This window comes from Notolepis coatsorum (assembly GCF_963971535.1).
Source record: "Notolepis coatsorum genome assembly, chromosome: 14".
NCBI lineage: Eukaryota > Metazoa > Chordata > Actinopteri > Aulopiformes > Paralepididae > Notolepis > Notolepis coatsorum.
This window is the reverse complement of record NC_140178.1, coordinates 62,885,334-62,899,543: the sequence shown is the minus strand read 5'-3', so window position 1 is coordinate 62,899,543 and position 14,210 is coordinate 62,885,334. Positions and strand designations below refer to the sequence as shown.

General features: G+C 44.3%; 1 protein-coding gene across 1 annotated transcript in view; it reads left to right on the top strand.

Annotated features, from left to right (window-relative positions):
- Positions 1–13,735, top strand: part of syngr1a (synaptogyrin 1a) — a 103,824-nt gene extending 90,089 nt beyond the window's left edge. Inside the window, exons 3-4 of the mRNA XM_084329419.1 lie at positions 1,289–1,434; positions 13,292–13,735. Coding sequence (XP_084185545.1) covers positions 1,289–1,434; positions 13,292–13,381 — 236 coding nt within the window. The 3' untranslated portion in view covers positions 13,382–13,735. The remainder of the gene's footprint in view (positions 1–1,288; positions 1,435–13,291) is intronic.
- Positions 13,736–14,210: the final 475 nt, after the last annotated feature.

Genomic DNA, 14,210 nt, shown 5'->3' with positions numbered 1-14,210 from the left:
GGCACCAACGTTCCAGTACCTCAACCTCCTCTCGGTAGGCCTTCTCGTCGTTGTCCGAGATCAGCCCCACCACCACCGTGTCGTCGGCGAACTTCACAATGGAGTTGGAGCTGAACTTGGCCGCACAGTCGTGTGTGTAGAGTGAGTACAGCAGGGGGCTTAGAACATAGCCCTGGGGGGACCCGATGCTCAGGGTGATGGTGTTGGAGGTCTGACCCCCCACCCTGACCGCCTGGGGTCTTTCACTCAGAAAGTCCAGTACCCAGGCGCTCAGGGCGGAGCTCAGGCCTAGCTCGATCAGCTTGTCCACCAGTCTGGTGGGGACTATGGTGTTGAACGCTGAGCTGTAGTCAATGAACAACAGTCTCACATAGCCCCCCTTCTGACGGTCAAGGTGGGAGAGAGTGCTGTGCAGTACCTGGGAGACCGCGTCATCAGTGGACCTGTTTGTCCTGTATGCAAATTGCATAGGGTCCATATCACTGGGGAGAGAGGCACAAATGTGGTCCTTGACCAGCCTCTCGAAACATTTCATGACCACAGAGGTGAGTGCCACCGGTCTGTAATCATTTGGACATGTTGGGGAGGGTTTCTTCGGTACAGGGATGATGGTAGACATCTTGAAGCAGGCAGGGACTACTGACTCCGCCAGGGATTGATTAAATATGGCGGTGAACACCGGGGCAAGCTGGTTTGCACAGGACTTAAGTATGCGTCCTGTTATACCATATGGGCCTGCAGCCTTCCTGGGTTCGAGCCCAGCTCTCCGCATTGCTATCAGCTTGGCTGGTCGTTCATACTAATACAATTGGCAGTATTAGGGGGTGGGAAAACTGATGGGTGGGGATCGGACATTGTGGACAGCGACTCCTACAGGTCGGTTGGTGCGCCTGCGCAGCAGAATCAGGAAGTGACGGGGGCGGCGTGCCCTCCAAACACAGACCCCCGACACTGAGAGATCGCGCTGTGCAGGTGAAAAGATGCGACTGCTGCTTCCTCGAGTACCGGAGGGGACACGTGATGTACAGTAAGGCTTAGTCCACATTGCAGCCGGCTTGTGGGAGGCATGGCCTAACAACGTTCGAGACAGGGGAGGGTAGAATTGGACGATACGAAATTGGGATGGGAGAAAAATAGAAAATGGGAGAAAAATATATAATATTATTATTAATATTATAATATATATTATTACTTATTCCTGTGCAATTTTTTTTATAGCTGCAGGTTGGAACAGTACCAACTAATTTTATTGAAATACGTGGTCATTCTCTCTCTCTCCCTCCAACAGCCTTCTGGTCATTTGTGTGGTTCGTTGGGTTCTGTTTCCTGTCCAACCAATGGCAGGTGTCGAAGGAAGAGGACAACCCTCTGAATGAAGGAGCCGACGCAGCCAGAGCCACGATCATCTTCTGTTTCTTTTCTGTGTTTACCTGGGTAGGTTCAATCTACAGTCTAAACCCTTCACCCTTCACCCTGCACCCTACAACACCTCAGCCTGCAGACTAACCCCCAACCCTGCACCCTACGACACTTCAGCCTGCAGTCTACACACTACATCTTACAGTCTGTACCCTACAGCCAGAGGGCTCATGGGACGGGGTTGCACAACGTGCAACCAAGCTTTTGTGAGCAGAAGCTTGTGCACGCACATGCACGGATGTGCGTGCACATGCGCGTGCAATCAAGAACGCGCTGCACTCGACTCGTCGCGCGTACCTGGCTACCCTACATAAGCATAACAATTTATGGCAATCGCATTCACAGGTTTGGTATGAACGGTGCTCTGCCTGAGTCAGACCATCGTTCACACCAAACCTGAGGAATGCGCTGCACTCGGCTGATGCTCCAACTCGCTAAGTACCCACATGGCTACTTTGCATAACAATAGCTCAGGTCATCAAGTGTGTTCAAATACGTTCTCAGATACATTCACACAAAACTTGGAGCGCACGTGCACGTGGCGTCATCAAAACATAGTGCAACCAGTCAGCCAATCAGGAACGCACCTCTGCCTACAGCCTACACCCTATAACCTATACACTACAATCTAAACTGTACAGCCTTCACCATGGTCTGGTGTCTGGTTGTCTCACTGTGTCTGGTTGTCTCACTGTGTCTGGTTGTCTCACTGTGTCTGGTTGTCCCACTGTGTATGGTTGACCAATGCGTAGCAAGATGGTGCTGCACTGTCCGGCTGCCTCTCTGTGGGCTCCGTCGAGATTGTGCTTTATTTGGTTAATTTGTATAGTTTTACGTGTTTTTTATGCACCAACTGCTGGTGCATTTAATGTATATGACCATCAGTCACTTATCGACATTGGATTACAATATACTCACCGCTTGGACTGCTCTCTCGACTGGCTCGCTGACGAACAATGGGCGGTGGAGATCTTCAGGCAGAAGAACAACAACAACTCCCCCAGGCATAGGAGATGTTGGGGGAAAAGAGTCGGCATTCGGAACAAACTCCGGTCCCGGGCTCACCGACCACCACTCCCCAGCATCCTGCTGGCCAACGTCCAGTCCATTGAAAACAAACTGGACGACATCAGAGCTAGAATAAAATTCCAGAGGGACATTCGGGATTGCAACATCCTCTGTTTCACCCAGACTTGGCTGACGCCAGAGGTCCCAGACCATGCCATACAGCTGGCCGACAATTTCTCCGTTCACCGTAAGGACAGAACGGAGGATTCCGGAAAATCGAGGGGTGGTGGAGTGTCCTTCATGATCAACAACAACTAGTGCGATCCGGGGAACGTGAAGGAACTATCGGACCACTGCTCGGCCAACCTGGAATATAAATATATATCCATCAAGTGTGGACTATTCTTCATCCTGTGATAATTCACGTCGGTCATCCTAATCGGAGTCTATATTCCTCCTCAAGCCAACACTGGGGCAGCACTTTCAGAGCTTCATGACGAGGTAAACAAACTCCAGACAGCTAAGGTAGATGCTGCTATTGTGGTTGCAGGGACTTTAACAGGGCGAATCTTAAAAAAGTTTTACCGAACTTCTATCAGCATGTGACTTGTCCCACCAGAGGTGAGAATATATTAGACCATTGCTACTCGCAATTTAAGGACAGGTATAAGTCATAGTCATAAATCTGACCACGACGCCATCTTTGTTATGCCAAAGTATAAACAAAGTCTCAAGCGCGCTCCCGCGGAAACACAAGAAGTGACGCGTTGGTCTGTGGACTCAGAGAACACGCTCCAAGCTGCACTCGATTGCACAGACTGGAGCCTGTTTCGTGAAAACACAGACAATATAAATGATTACACTGAAACAGTGCTAGACTTTGTTGGTACTCTGGTAGAAGAAATAATCCCCTCCACCACAATTAGAGTTTTCCCAAACTTTGGAAAAGCCTTGGATAGACACATCCGTCCGTGAAGCTCTGAATGCGCGCACCTCAGCCTACAACGCCGGGCTCGTGACAGGCAACATGAACGAGCACAAGGCGGTGCGCGACAATTTAAGGAGAACAGTGACTGAGGCAAAGGGGTGGTACAGGGACAAGGTGGAGCTTCAGTTTGAACAGGCAGATTCCAGAGGTATGTGGCACGGCCTCAGAACGATGACAGACTAAAAGGCACCCATGCTGAACACTGATGTCTCCCTTTAAGAAAGTGAATACCAGGAAGGCAGCATCCCTGGTCGCATCCTAAAAGTCTGTGCCGACCAACTGGCCCTGGTATTCACTGACATATTCAACCTGTCCTTAGAACAGTCTGTCATCCCCACCTAAAGTCCACTATTGTCCCTGTACCCCAAAAGTCCACGCCCGCTTGCCTCAATGACTATCGTCCCGTAGCTCTCACTCCATGAAGTGCTTTGAGAAGCTGGTAAAGGGCTACATCTGTTCCTCCTTCCCCAACACCCTGGACCCCCTGCAATTTGCATATCACCCCAACAGGTCCACGGAGGACGCCATAGCCCATGTGCTGCACACGGCAGCATCACACGTGGACAAGAGGCAGGGGAACTATGTAAGAATGCTATTTATTTACTACAGCTCAGCATTCAATACCATTGTCCCCTCCAAGCTCGTAGTCAACTTGCTCAGAGACCTAGGGCCCTCATTTATCAACAATTCTTAGAAAGTGTTCTATATTCGTACTTAAGCACAGAATTTAGAATGTGTGTACACACAGAAATATCGGGATTTAACAACCGTGCGTACACGGGTCCTACGCACACTCCGTATTGATAAATACCATTCGTCCTTACCGTCAATGCTCGTGCATGATTATCCATATATGGTCATGCAACACCCCCATGGGATGTGAAATAATGGTCTAACCCGAGCAAACTCTGAGAAACTTCACTGAGAGCGAGATTGATCACAGAGGTGACGTCTAACCAACTAATTCAACGTATACAGCATTTCCCGTTGTGAACAATCTTATTTGGAAACATGACACACAGAATAATAGTATATTTTAAACAATATTTAATCGTATGATTATAGATATTTTTAGAGAATAAATAAATCCAATGAAGTTGCCAAGTTCACAGACAACTCCGCTGAGGAGGAGGGAGCGTGTCTATCTTCGGTGCGCCGGGAGCCAAGGATGTTGACTGACCCAGTCCTGCTACAGAACCAGCACATTGACAGAAATAAATGACAAGCTGACCCGACATTAAGCACTGTAATGACTAAAATGAAATCAATTTCAGCAGGCCAACTCTGCGCTCTACAATGCCTATTGTGCGCTCGTCGTGAGCCTGTGGTTCTGGTCAGAGTCATTATGGCTTCAGTGGATAACCCTGATCTGCATTTAAGTGATGTTTTAGATACCCCAGTAATAACATTACAATTGAATTAAATACAATTAGGCCTGAATGAGACTCCGGCCACCGGCACATTATCAGCCAAAATGTGCATCGCAGATTATCTGTAGTATTCTCTTCTGTACATTGACCGAGTGGAATCCCTTTCTATTCACATAACTGCATTTGTGATGGAGCTTTGATAGCTACATGGGTGGTACAGTAACAGTCTATTGCTCGATCCATCTACAATATCACGATGGGCCGTGCCATGTAACCTATGTATAGCCTGCCTATGTGACCAATAAAAATGCGAACTTGAATTCCATCATCATTCATATTTATATGTTGTGTCTGTCCACTATGTGTGTTACTTTGTTATTCCCCCCCCCCTATCTATGTAAAGCGACCTTGGGTCTCTTGAAAGGCGCTATATAAAATTAAGCTATTATTATTATTGTTATTATTATTATTATCACGTCTGTGCGCGGAGCTCACAAAAAAAAATAAAAAATCTTTTACTTTTAGTCTCAATGAAGTTTCAACGGAGGTAATCTATTCTAACCAACAAATTGCAGTAGAAAGCATTTCGTTGTGGCCAATCTTATTTGGAAACATGACACACAAAATAATAGTATTTAGCTTTTTATTTGAAACAATATTTAATCGCGTTTGGAGGTGGGTGTTCTGCGTCTGCCCCCGGTGCCAAACAAGCAGGCCAACCTCTTGTACGCGCGTGAGCCCGTTATAATTACACTAGTGTCGCTATTTTACAATGAACTATAATGAATTACGGGTCATACAGAAGTTGAACACGCCAGTGTTGGAAGTAATGCACGGAAGCTTATTTCCGCGTTGCAGACTGCAATTTAATTCTACCACCGGGCGCCCAGGTACGCATGCTCTGAGCTGTGTGTAGATATACGCACAAAGTCAAGCACACGTTCAAATTGATAAGTCCCACACTTTGCTTAGAAACGATCGTACGCACGGGTTACGCACATATCTGTGCGTACGCAACGTTGATAAATGAGGGCCCTCTGGGCTTGAACTACGACCTCTGCCACGTTATTTTTTTTCGTAGCCGCATTTTGCAGAGACGCTCTCTGATTGGCCACTTCATGTGACAGTGCGCCCAATCGTGTGACGCCTGTTTCTACACCGGTTAAGCTTAAGCACTCTTTCGAAGTTGGTTAAGGTTAGAGTTTGTCTTAGAGCAGGGCGATAGAACACCAGCCCTGATTCCAAACTCTAACCTTAACCAACTTTGAAAGAGTCGCCTAAGCTTAACCAGTGATAAACTAGGCGTTAGGTAGTTTGCAGGCTGTTAGACGCGATTGGGCGCACATGTCAGTGGCCAATCAGAGAGCGTCAGTCAGTGGCCAATCAGAGAGTGTCTCCGCAAAATGCGGCTACGGAAAAAAATAACGCACCTCTGCCAGCGTGAATACTTTCGGCAGCCAACTTGCCCTTCCGCGTTGCTCTGATTGGCCGAGCGCGCGCATGAGCCGCTACGCGCTCCTCAGCCGAGATGCATCCAGCTCAGCCAGGCAGGAATACTGCGCTCCGCTTAACCCAATTTATACAAATGGAAGTATTGATTACGCCGTAACGAATCATTAAAAATATATACCGTTAACTGGAATATGTTGTTTCTTTACACATATGTTGGATTATGTAATTGGTTTGTCATGACAAACCAATAAAAAATCGCGAATTAACCGGTGGCTACAACAACACACAGTAACTACATGCATCATTGTTTACAATGAACGGTGGGGCGTATCGAAAGGACTGGACACGGACGCGTTAAACAGCAATCAATTAATTTAATATAACAGTCTGGTTCTGTGTTTGTTTGTGTCTGTAGATTGTTGGTGAACAACTAACTTTAGGTTAGTTTAACGCGTCCGTATCCAGTCCTTTCGATACGCCCCACCGTTCATTGTAAACAATGATGCATGTAGTTACTGTGTGTTGTTGTAGCCACCGGTTAATTCGCGATTTTTTATTGGTTTGTCATGACAAACCAATTACATAATCCAACATATGTGTAAAGAAACAACATATTCCAGTTAACGGTATATTTTTTAATGATTCGTTACGGCGTAATCAATACTTCCATTTGTATAAATTGGGAGCGCAGTATTCCTGCCTGGCTGAGCTGGATGCATCTTGGCTGAGGAGCGCGTCGCGGCTCATGCGCATGCGCGCGCTCGGCCAATCAGAGCAACGCGGAAGGGCAAGTTGGCTGCCGAAAGTATTCACGCCCTCTGCCAGTGGCGTCTATACTTTCCGTAGCCGCATTTCTGCAGGACGCTCTCTGATTGGCCGACGTCAGTTTCTACACTGGTTAGGCTTAGGCACTCTTTCGAAGTTGGTTAAGGTTAGAGTTTGTCTTAGAGCGTGACGGCAAGTTCTTTCGACGGTTAAGCTTAGGCACTCTTTCGAAGTTGGTTAAGGTTAGAGTTTGTCTTAGAGCATGGCGATAGAACGCCAGGTAGTTTGCAGGCTGTTCGACGCGGAAATGGGCAAAGACACAGCTCGTCACGCGATTGGGCAAACATGTCAGTGGCCAATCAGAGAGCGTCAGTCAGTGGCCAATCAGAGAGCGTCCTGCAGAAATGCGGCTACGGAAAGTATAGACGCCTGCCAGTGGGTCTTGGACTTCATGACAGGAAGACCCCAAGTGGTGAGAGCAGGTAACTGCACCTCCTCATCCATCACTCTCAACACAGGTGCCCCCCTGGGCTGTGTTCTGAGCCCCCTCCTCGCTCCTGACTGTGTGGCAAAGCACAACAGCAACACAATCATCAAGTTTGCTGACGACACAGCTGTGGTGGGCCTGATCTCTGCAAACGATGAGAGGGCCTACCTGGGAGAGGTAGAGAACCTGGCACTGTGGTGCCTGGAGGTATCCGCACGGTTAAAAAATTTGGCCTGCGCGCTGACGCCACGGGCACACACAACGGGCACGAAGTTCACGCGCGGCTCCCTCACGGGATCGAGCGCCTGGCCTGGCACACAGAGTCCGACATCAGAGCGCGCGGACGACAGACAGCCCTCCATAAAACCAGCAGCAGCACGAGCTCTCTCTCTCTAACTCATAATAAAGACAATTCAAGCAAAGTTGTTCCTCATGTTTTTGAAAATATACTGTAGAGATGAAAGCTGCAGTGTGGACTGAATGCGCGGTGGCAAAGCGTTATGGAAATGCCAGTATTCTGATTGCTGTCTGTGTGGTTCAATATTTTTTACAAATAATAGTTTGCAGCAACGTATTGAAAAAAGAACTAACAAAATGGGCCGTTCAATATCTCCTTTAAATATGTTCGAAATGTCAAACAGACCTGGGTACCTACAGGCTACAGTCTATCACTACTTTTGGGAATCTAAGTGTTTATCCAGGTTCTGGGGCCAAGTGATTGATTGATTGAACACTTTATTAACATATTGCAGAATGGGTACAGTATAGTACAGCTCAGTCATGAATTGAAAATGGGGGACCCTGATGTAAACAAGACGAAAGTCTTTCTCTGGTCTGCATCCCCTTAACAATTGTATGTATTGAGCTGTACTGTATCAGGGTCCCCCATTTTCAATTAATCAGGACATACATGACATACAGATAGACAGTACTGCTACATCTAGAAGCATTTTGTACAAAAGTATTCTGTACTTCTGTATGACAACTATTAAAGAAACTTGAAACTCTATACATTTATGACATACAATGCAAATACAGTACTGTTTGTGATACAAAAAAGATACAAAAAATGCGGTATTGCACCCCTGGTATTTAAAAAAAAATCTAGGTAGAGAGGGGGGGGGCCCCCCCTAACCCCCCCCCCAGCGACGTCACTCGCCACGCCCACAAATCTGTCCCCCGCACACCTGGAGAGAGAGTTACGCCACTGATTGTACCCATTCTGCAATCTGTTAATACAATTTTCAATCAATCAATCAATCAATCAGTCGCGTGGCTCGCACGCCTCCCGCGCCGCCTCGAATCCAACCAAAGCAGAAAAGATAGCTTGCCGCCCGTGAGGCGCGCGCCCGCTTGCGGCCAGTGTGCACAGTAGCGTCCATTAACATGGGAGCGGAAGTGAAGCGGCAGCCGCCCGTCCGTCCGTCCGTCCGTCCGTGTTCATTCGCGTTGTGTGTGCCCTGGGCGACACGGATGCGAGGTCCGCGCGGACGAGCGCGCTGACGAGAATTACACAAATTACGTCACGCACATCAATGCGCATGTGCGGATGCGGCTTGCGGAGCCAAGTATGGTCAGGCCTTAAGGGAGCAGAACCAATATGTGAAGGGTGGGTCAGGTTATTCAGAGGAATAGCTTCACTCTTATTGTGCGGTGCTATTCTCAAACCAGGAGGTGATGTTACCAGTCAGGATGCTCTCTATTGTGCCTGAGTAGAAGTTCTTAAGGATCTTCTGACTCACTTTGAACTTCCTTAGGCGCATAAGGAAGTAGAGGTGCTGCCGTGCCTTCTTTACTACAACTTTAAAATGGATAACCCTTTAATAAGATTTTCATGTGAGATAGTCAAAGCACTACAGAAACGGTTAGCCTTCAAAGGGATCTCCTTACCTTCATGCCCAATATGGTCTAACCCCCTATTAATGGCTGGTGGAAGTACAATAGTAAACACTTCATGGCAGGGTAAAGGAATACATCAACTAGGACAGATTGTGAAGGATTGTGAATTCATGCTGTATTTTCAGTTAAGATCTGTAGTAAGATCACTTTCTATTAAAAACAGAGATTTGGGGATCAACAAGGATATGGATGACAGACTAAGAAGGATCGCTTCAGATAGGAGGTCAGTATCCAAGATCTACAGGTTACTGTCACTTAGCCCATCAGATGGCCTGGCCTCCATTAAACAGCAGTGGGAGAGGGATTTGAATGTTTCCTTGACTGCACCACAATGGGAGACAGTATTAAAAAATACAAGAACATCATCAAAATGTGTAAGATACAAAAGCATACAATTAAAGGTAGTTCATCGAGCCTATATTACACCATGTAAAATAAAGAAAATGGATCATGCCATTTCAGATTTGTGCTGGCATGGATGTGGGGAGGTAGGAACACTCATCCACATGTTGTGGCATTGCCCCACAGTGAAGAGTTTTTGGCACAAGGTTATTTTAAAACTATCCTCTATTCTCGATGTTAAAATACCCTTATGTCCAAGAGTCTGCCTCTTGGGCATAGGGGTAGTTGGTATACAATCAGCACTCACGCTATGCATCATTGTACTAGCGCACTTATCAGTTAAGTGTACAATCATGTTGAATTGGAAGATACAAAAACCAAATTGTTTTTGCATCGACACCTGAATGAGGGATTTCATGGACCTATTGACAATGGAACGAGCAGCTTCAACACTCGCTGAATATGACCATGGAGAGGACGGTCCCTGGATCTTTATAAGAACATATTTGGAGAATAGTTATGACTGAATGTAGAAGTGTCTGATCTGCAACCCCCCCCCCCATTTGTTAGTGCGTTTTGTCTGTATTGTACTGTATTTATGTTGAGCTGTTTTGTGTTTCAAACTATTAATAATATTTTTCTTTTAATTGCCACTTTTGGGGGGCGCCAGTTCAAACACTACATTATATTTATATATTTATTAAAGAGATTTGCACTACATTCATACCTCATTTGCATTTGCACCTTGCCTTAAAAAAATGTTTTTGTACTTCATTGTCTGCATTTTGTACCTCATTGTCTGCCTTTTTACTTCATTGTACTTAGGTTGTACTTAGGTTGTATTTAGTTTGTATATTGTATTGTATGTATATTGTATAGTGTTATTCCTCTTTTAGTTACTTTTTTACTGTATGAAGCAGTAAACTGTATCAGGCGCTCATACAGAACCAAGCATTTCACTGTAATGTACATTATACCTGACAAATAAAAACAAACTTGAACCCTACACCCTAAACCATACAGCCTTCATCCTATACACCCTAAACTGTACAGCCTACACTCGATATCCTATACACTACACCCTACATCGTATAGCTAAATCGTATAGCCTACAGCCTGCACTCTACACCCTGCCTACACCCTAAGGTAGGGCAGGGCACTTTTGCACCTACCTTTTAATTTGTAATCTTAGCATTGTATTGTATTTTATCTTAGTACTTTTTATCATGTCTATTTTATTATTTATTCTATTTTATTCTATTATTATTTGTATTTTTTGCACAATCGAAGGCGGGCATGGCCACGTTCATTTCACTATATGTCTTGAGTATGTATGTGACTAGGCCTGTTGCAATAAGCAATAAATCAATTTATTGCGCAATAATGAAAATGAATGCAATGATTTTGACGGGCGCAATTAATTGCTATTTGCGTGTTTGTTTTAATGAGGCGGGAACCTCTCCGTGTGGGGAGGCGGGCCGCTGACGTTACTACAGAGTACAGCACGGGAGCTCCTGTGAGCACCATGCGTATGTTGGGCAGTAGCAACGCTACATAGCTTAACTACATTTCTCAGTAGCGCTCCTTTTGAACCAAGTAGCGTTCTTTGTAGTGTAGCTATTTTTAGACCCAAGTAGTGATGTAGCGTGAACAAACGCTATACGCTACTGCCCGGAGAAACTGGACTGCTAAATAAAGATTAAAGATCTAGCGTTGATGCTATGATGCTTCCTCCTCATCGTTGATTGCCTGTAGTAGCTGCATCTAACGTTAGTAGCTAACGTTAAAACTAACCTAAAGTTAGTTGTTCACCAACAATCTCAACATTTGTTTTATCATTAGCTCAAAAACACAGAACCGGACGACACAAGTTGTCCGCTCATAGGTTCTGCTAGGATAATAACAACAATACTTCCGGTCGGTGGGTTTCAAAATAAAAGAGCAAAGTCTAAAACACCGAAAAAGACGTTTATTTTGTACAGCGTTTTCCTCCACGAGTACTCAAGTACATCATGTGATCAATCTATCTGTTTTTTTTTGCCCATCCCTAGTTTATCCTGTGCTGAAAAGTCTCCATTCCAATAGAGATAGTATATATTTGTGTTTATTTGATTATTGTTGAGCTATATTTTAATCGAGAGTAACTGGTAGTGTAGCTTACTACATTTTCCAAGTAGCTTGCCCATCACATAATCCGCGAGCCACAGTAAACAAACGCGAGCCACAATTAGGGTGACCAGGTGTCCCGTTTTTGGTTGTATACTGCACAGCCATTTTACCTAATGTCCCACGTCCCTCTTTTCGAAGCAAAAAATAAAAACATGGGTCTAAAAGCCCCTTCCTACAGTAAACGTAGCAACCTGCCTCTTGTCCACACACATTGCTCTGCTCGTTTTATCATTGCTCTCACAGAGATAAAACTGGGAACGAGGTTACTCTGCTTCTGACGCTACCTCATATCTGATTGGTTAGGTAGTAATTTAGGATATTTAAAATGTCTTCCAATGTTAAATAAAGGTTTATTGCACTTTGAAACGGTTTCCTTGCATTATTATGCTATTATCATTATATTAGTAAAAAAAAAAAAGTTGATTGAAAACTTTTGGGAAATACATTTCTCAAAAAAATTATTTCTCTCAAAACCGCAATAATATCACTTATCGCAATAATTTCTGGGACAATTAATCGCCCAGCAAAATGTGTTATCGTGACAGGCCTATATGTGACCAACAAAGCTCTTGAATCTTGAATCTAAACCATACAGCCTGCACCCTATACTGACTACACCCCACTGTATATCCACCATGTATACGCTATATACCCTAAACCCTGCAGCTAACCTACTAACCTACATTGTTTTATTTAGCCTACCTTCTTTTTCCAGGACATTTGGAATAAATGCCTCCTAACATTTCTTCTTCTCTCTCTCTCCTGTTAACATCTTCTCTCTTTAAAGGGGAATCCCACTGCAATTTTCTTTTAGTTTGTAATTCTGCTAGTCGATATTTTCCTCAAATAAAAAAACATGCAATATGAGTTTTAACTTAAGTAAGATCATCATCATCAAAGTCATGATCAAATCTGCCTGATAATCAGACAGAATGACACATTTAAAGTAGGCAGGGCCAGTGTTGGGTAACGTTAGATTAGATTAGATTTGATCTTTATATGTAATAGATTATAGTTGGTCTTTATAGTAATATGTAATAGATTATATTTGGTCTTTATAGTAATAATAATAATAATAATAATAATAATAATAATAATAATAATAATAATAATAATAATAATAATAAATAATAATAATAATAATAATAATAATAATGGCTTGGATTTATATAGCGCTCTTCATGACACCCAGAGCGCTTCACAGAGTCCATTATTTGTTCATACACAGTCATACCGGTATACATATTACATAGTATTATATTTATAAGATTATATTTGGTCTCTATAGTAATATGGCATAGCTTATATTTGATCTTTATAGTAATATGTAATAGTATATTATATTTGGTCTATATAGTAATACATAATGTGTAATATTGTTTTGGTCTCTAGGGGGCGCTGATGCTGCTGTCTTTGGAGAGACTGAAGAGAGTTTCGTTTGAAGAGGAATACGACAAGCTGTTCACCCCTCCTCTAGCCTAGTGCACACACACACACCCTTTCCAGCCCCCCCCCCCATCGTCCCTCAGCCAATCCGAGTTGAGGGCTCCCAATGCTTCCTGTTCACTGTTGGACGGATGTGGACTCTGATTGGCTGTGTTAAATGCCTATCATCAAAAGTGCCTTGCCCTAGCCTTGTAGATTTTGCAGGACCTGTTGGACGGATGTGGACTCCTATTGGCCCCTCCAGATGTATTTTAAACCCTTACAAATGTTCTATATTGAATAATATCTTTTCCACCAAATAGATCAATAAACGACTGAAAAATCTCTTTACCCTCATTGAGAATGCAAGGAAATTGGCAACAAACACCCATTGATATTTACCAGGAAGTCAGCAGCATACAGTATACATTCAAATCAAGACAAGTCAACTTTCTGTGTAGCTGAAGCTAAAGGTGTCAAGTTACCACATATTGAACCATGATGCAACTCAGATCTCAGGGAAGTACAGAGCAGCTCTACCTCTCCAGGGGAAGAATGTGAAAAAGGTGCTCTGATGATAAGTTCTGCACAAATAACAAATGATACCAGACGTATGCCTAGAATGATACCAGATGTATGCCTTGAACGATACCAGATGTATGCCTAGAACGATACCAGACGTATGCCTAGAACGATACCAGACGTATGTCTAGAACAATACCAGACGTATGTCTAGAACAATACCAGACGTATGTCTAGAACAATACCAGAGTCTAGAACGATACCAGACGTTTGTTTAGAACGATACCAGAGGCAGTACCGCTTACAGGCAGCAGGCGCCACAGTTACACATTATCGCTTTAAGATGACAGGAGTTTTAGAGTTA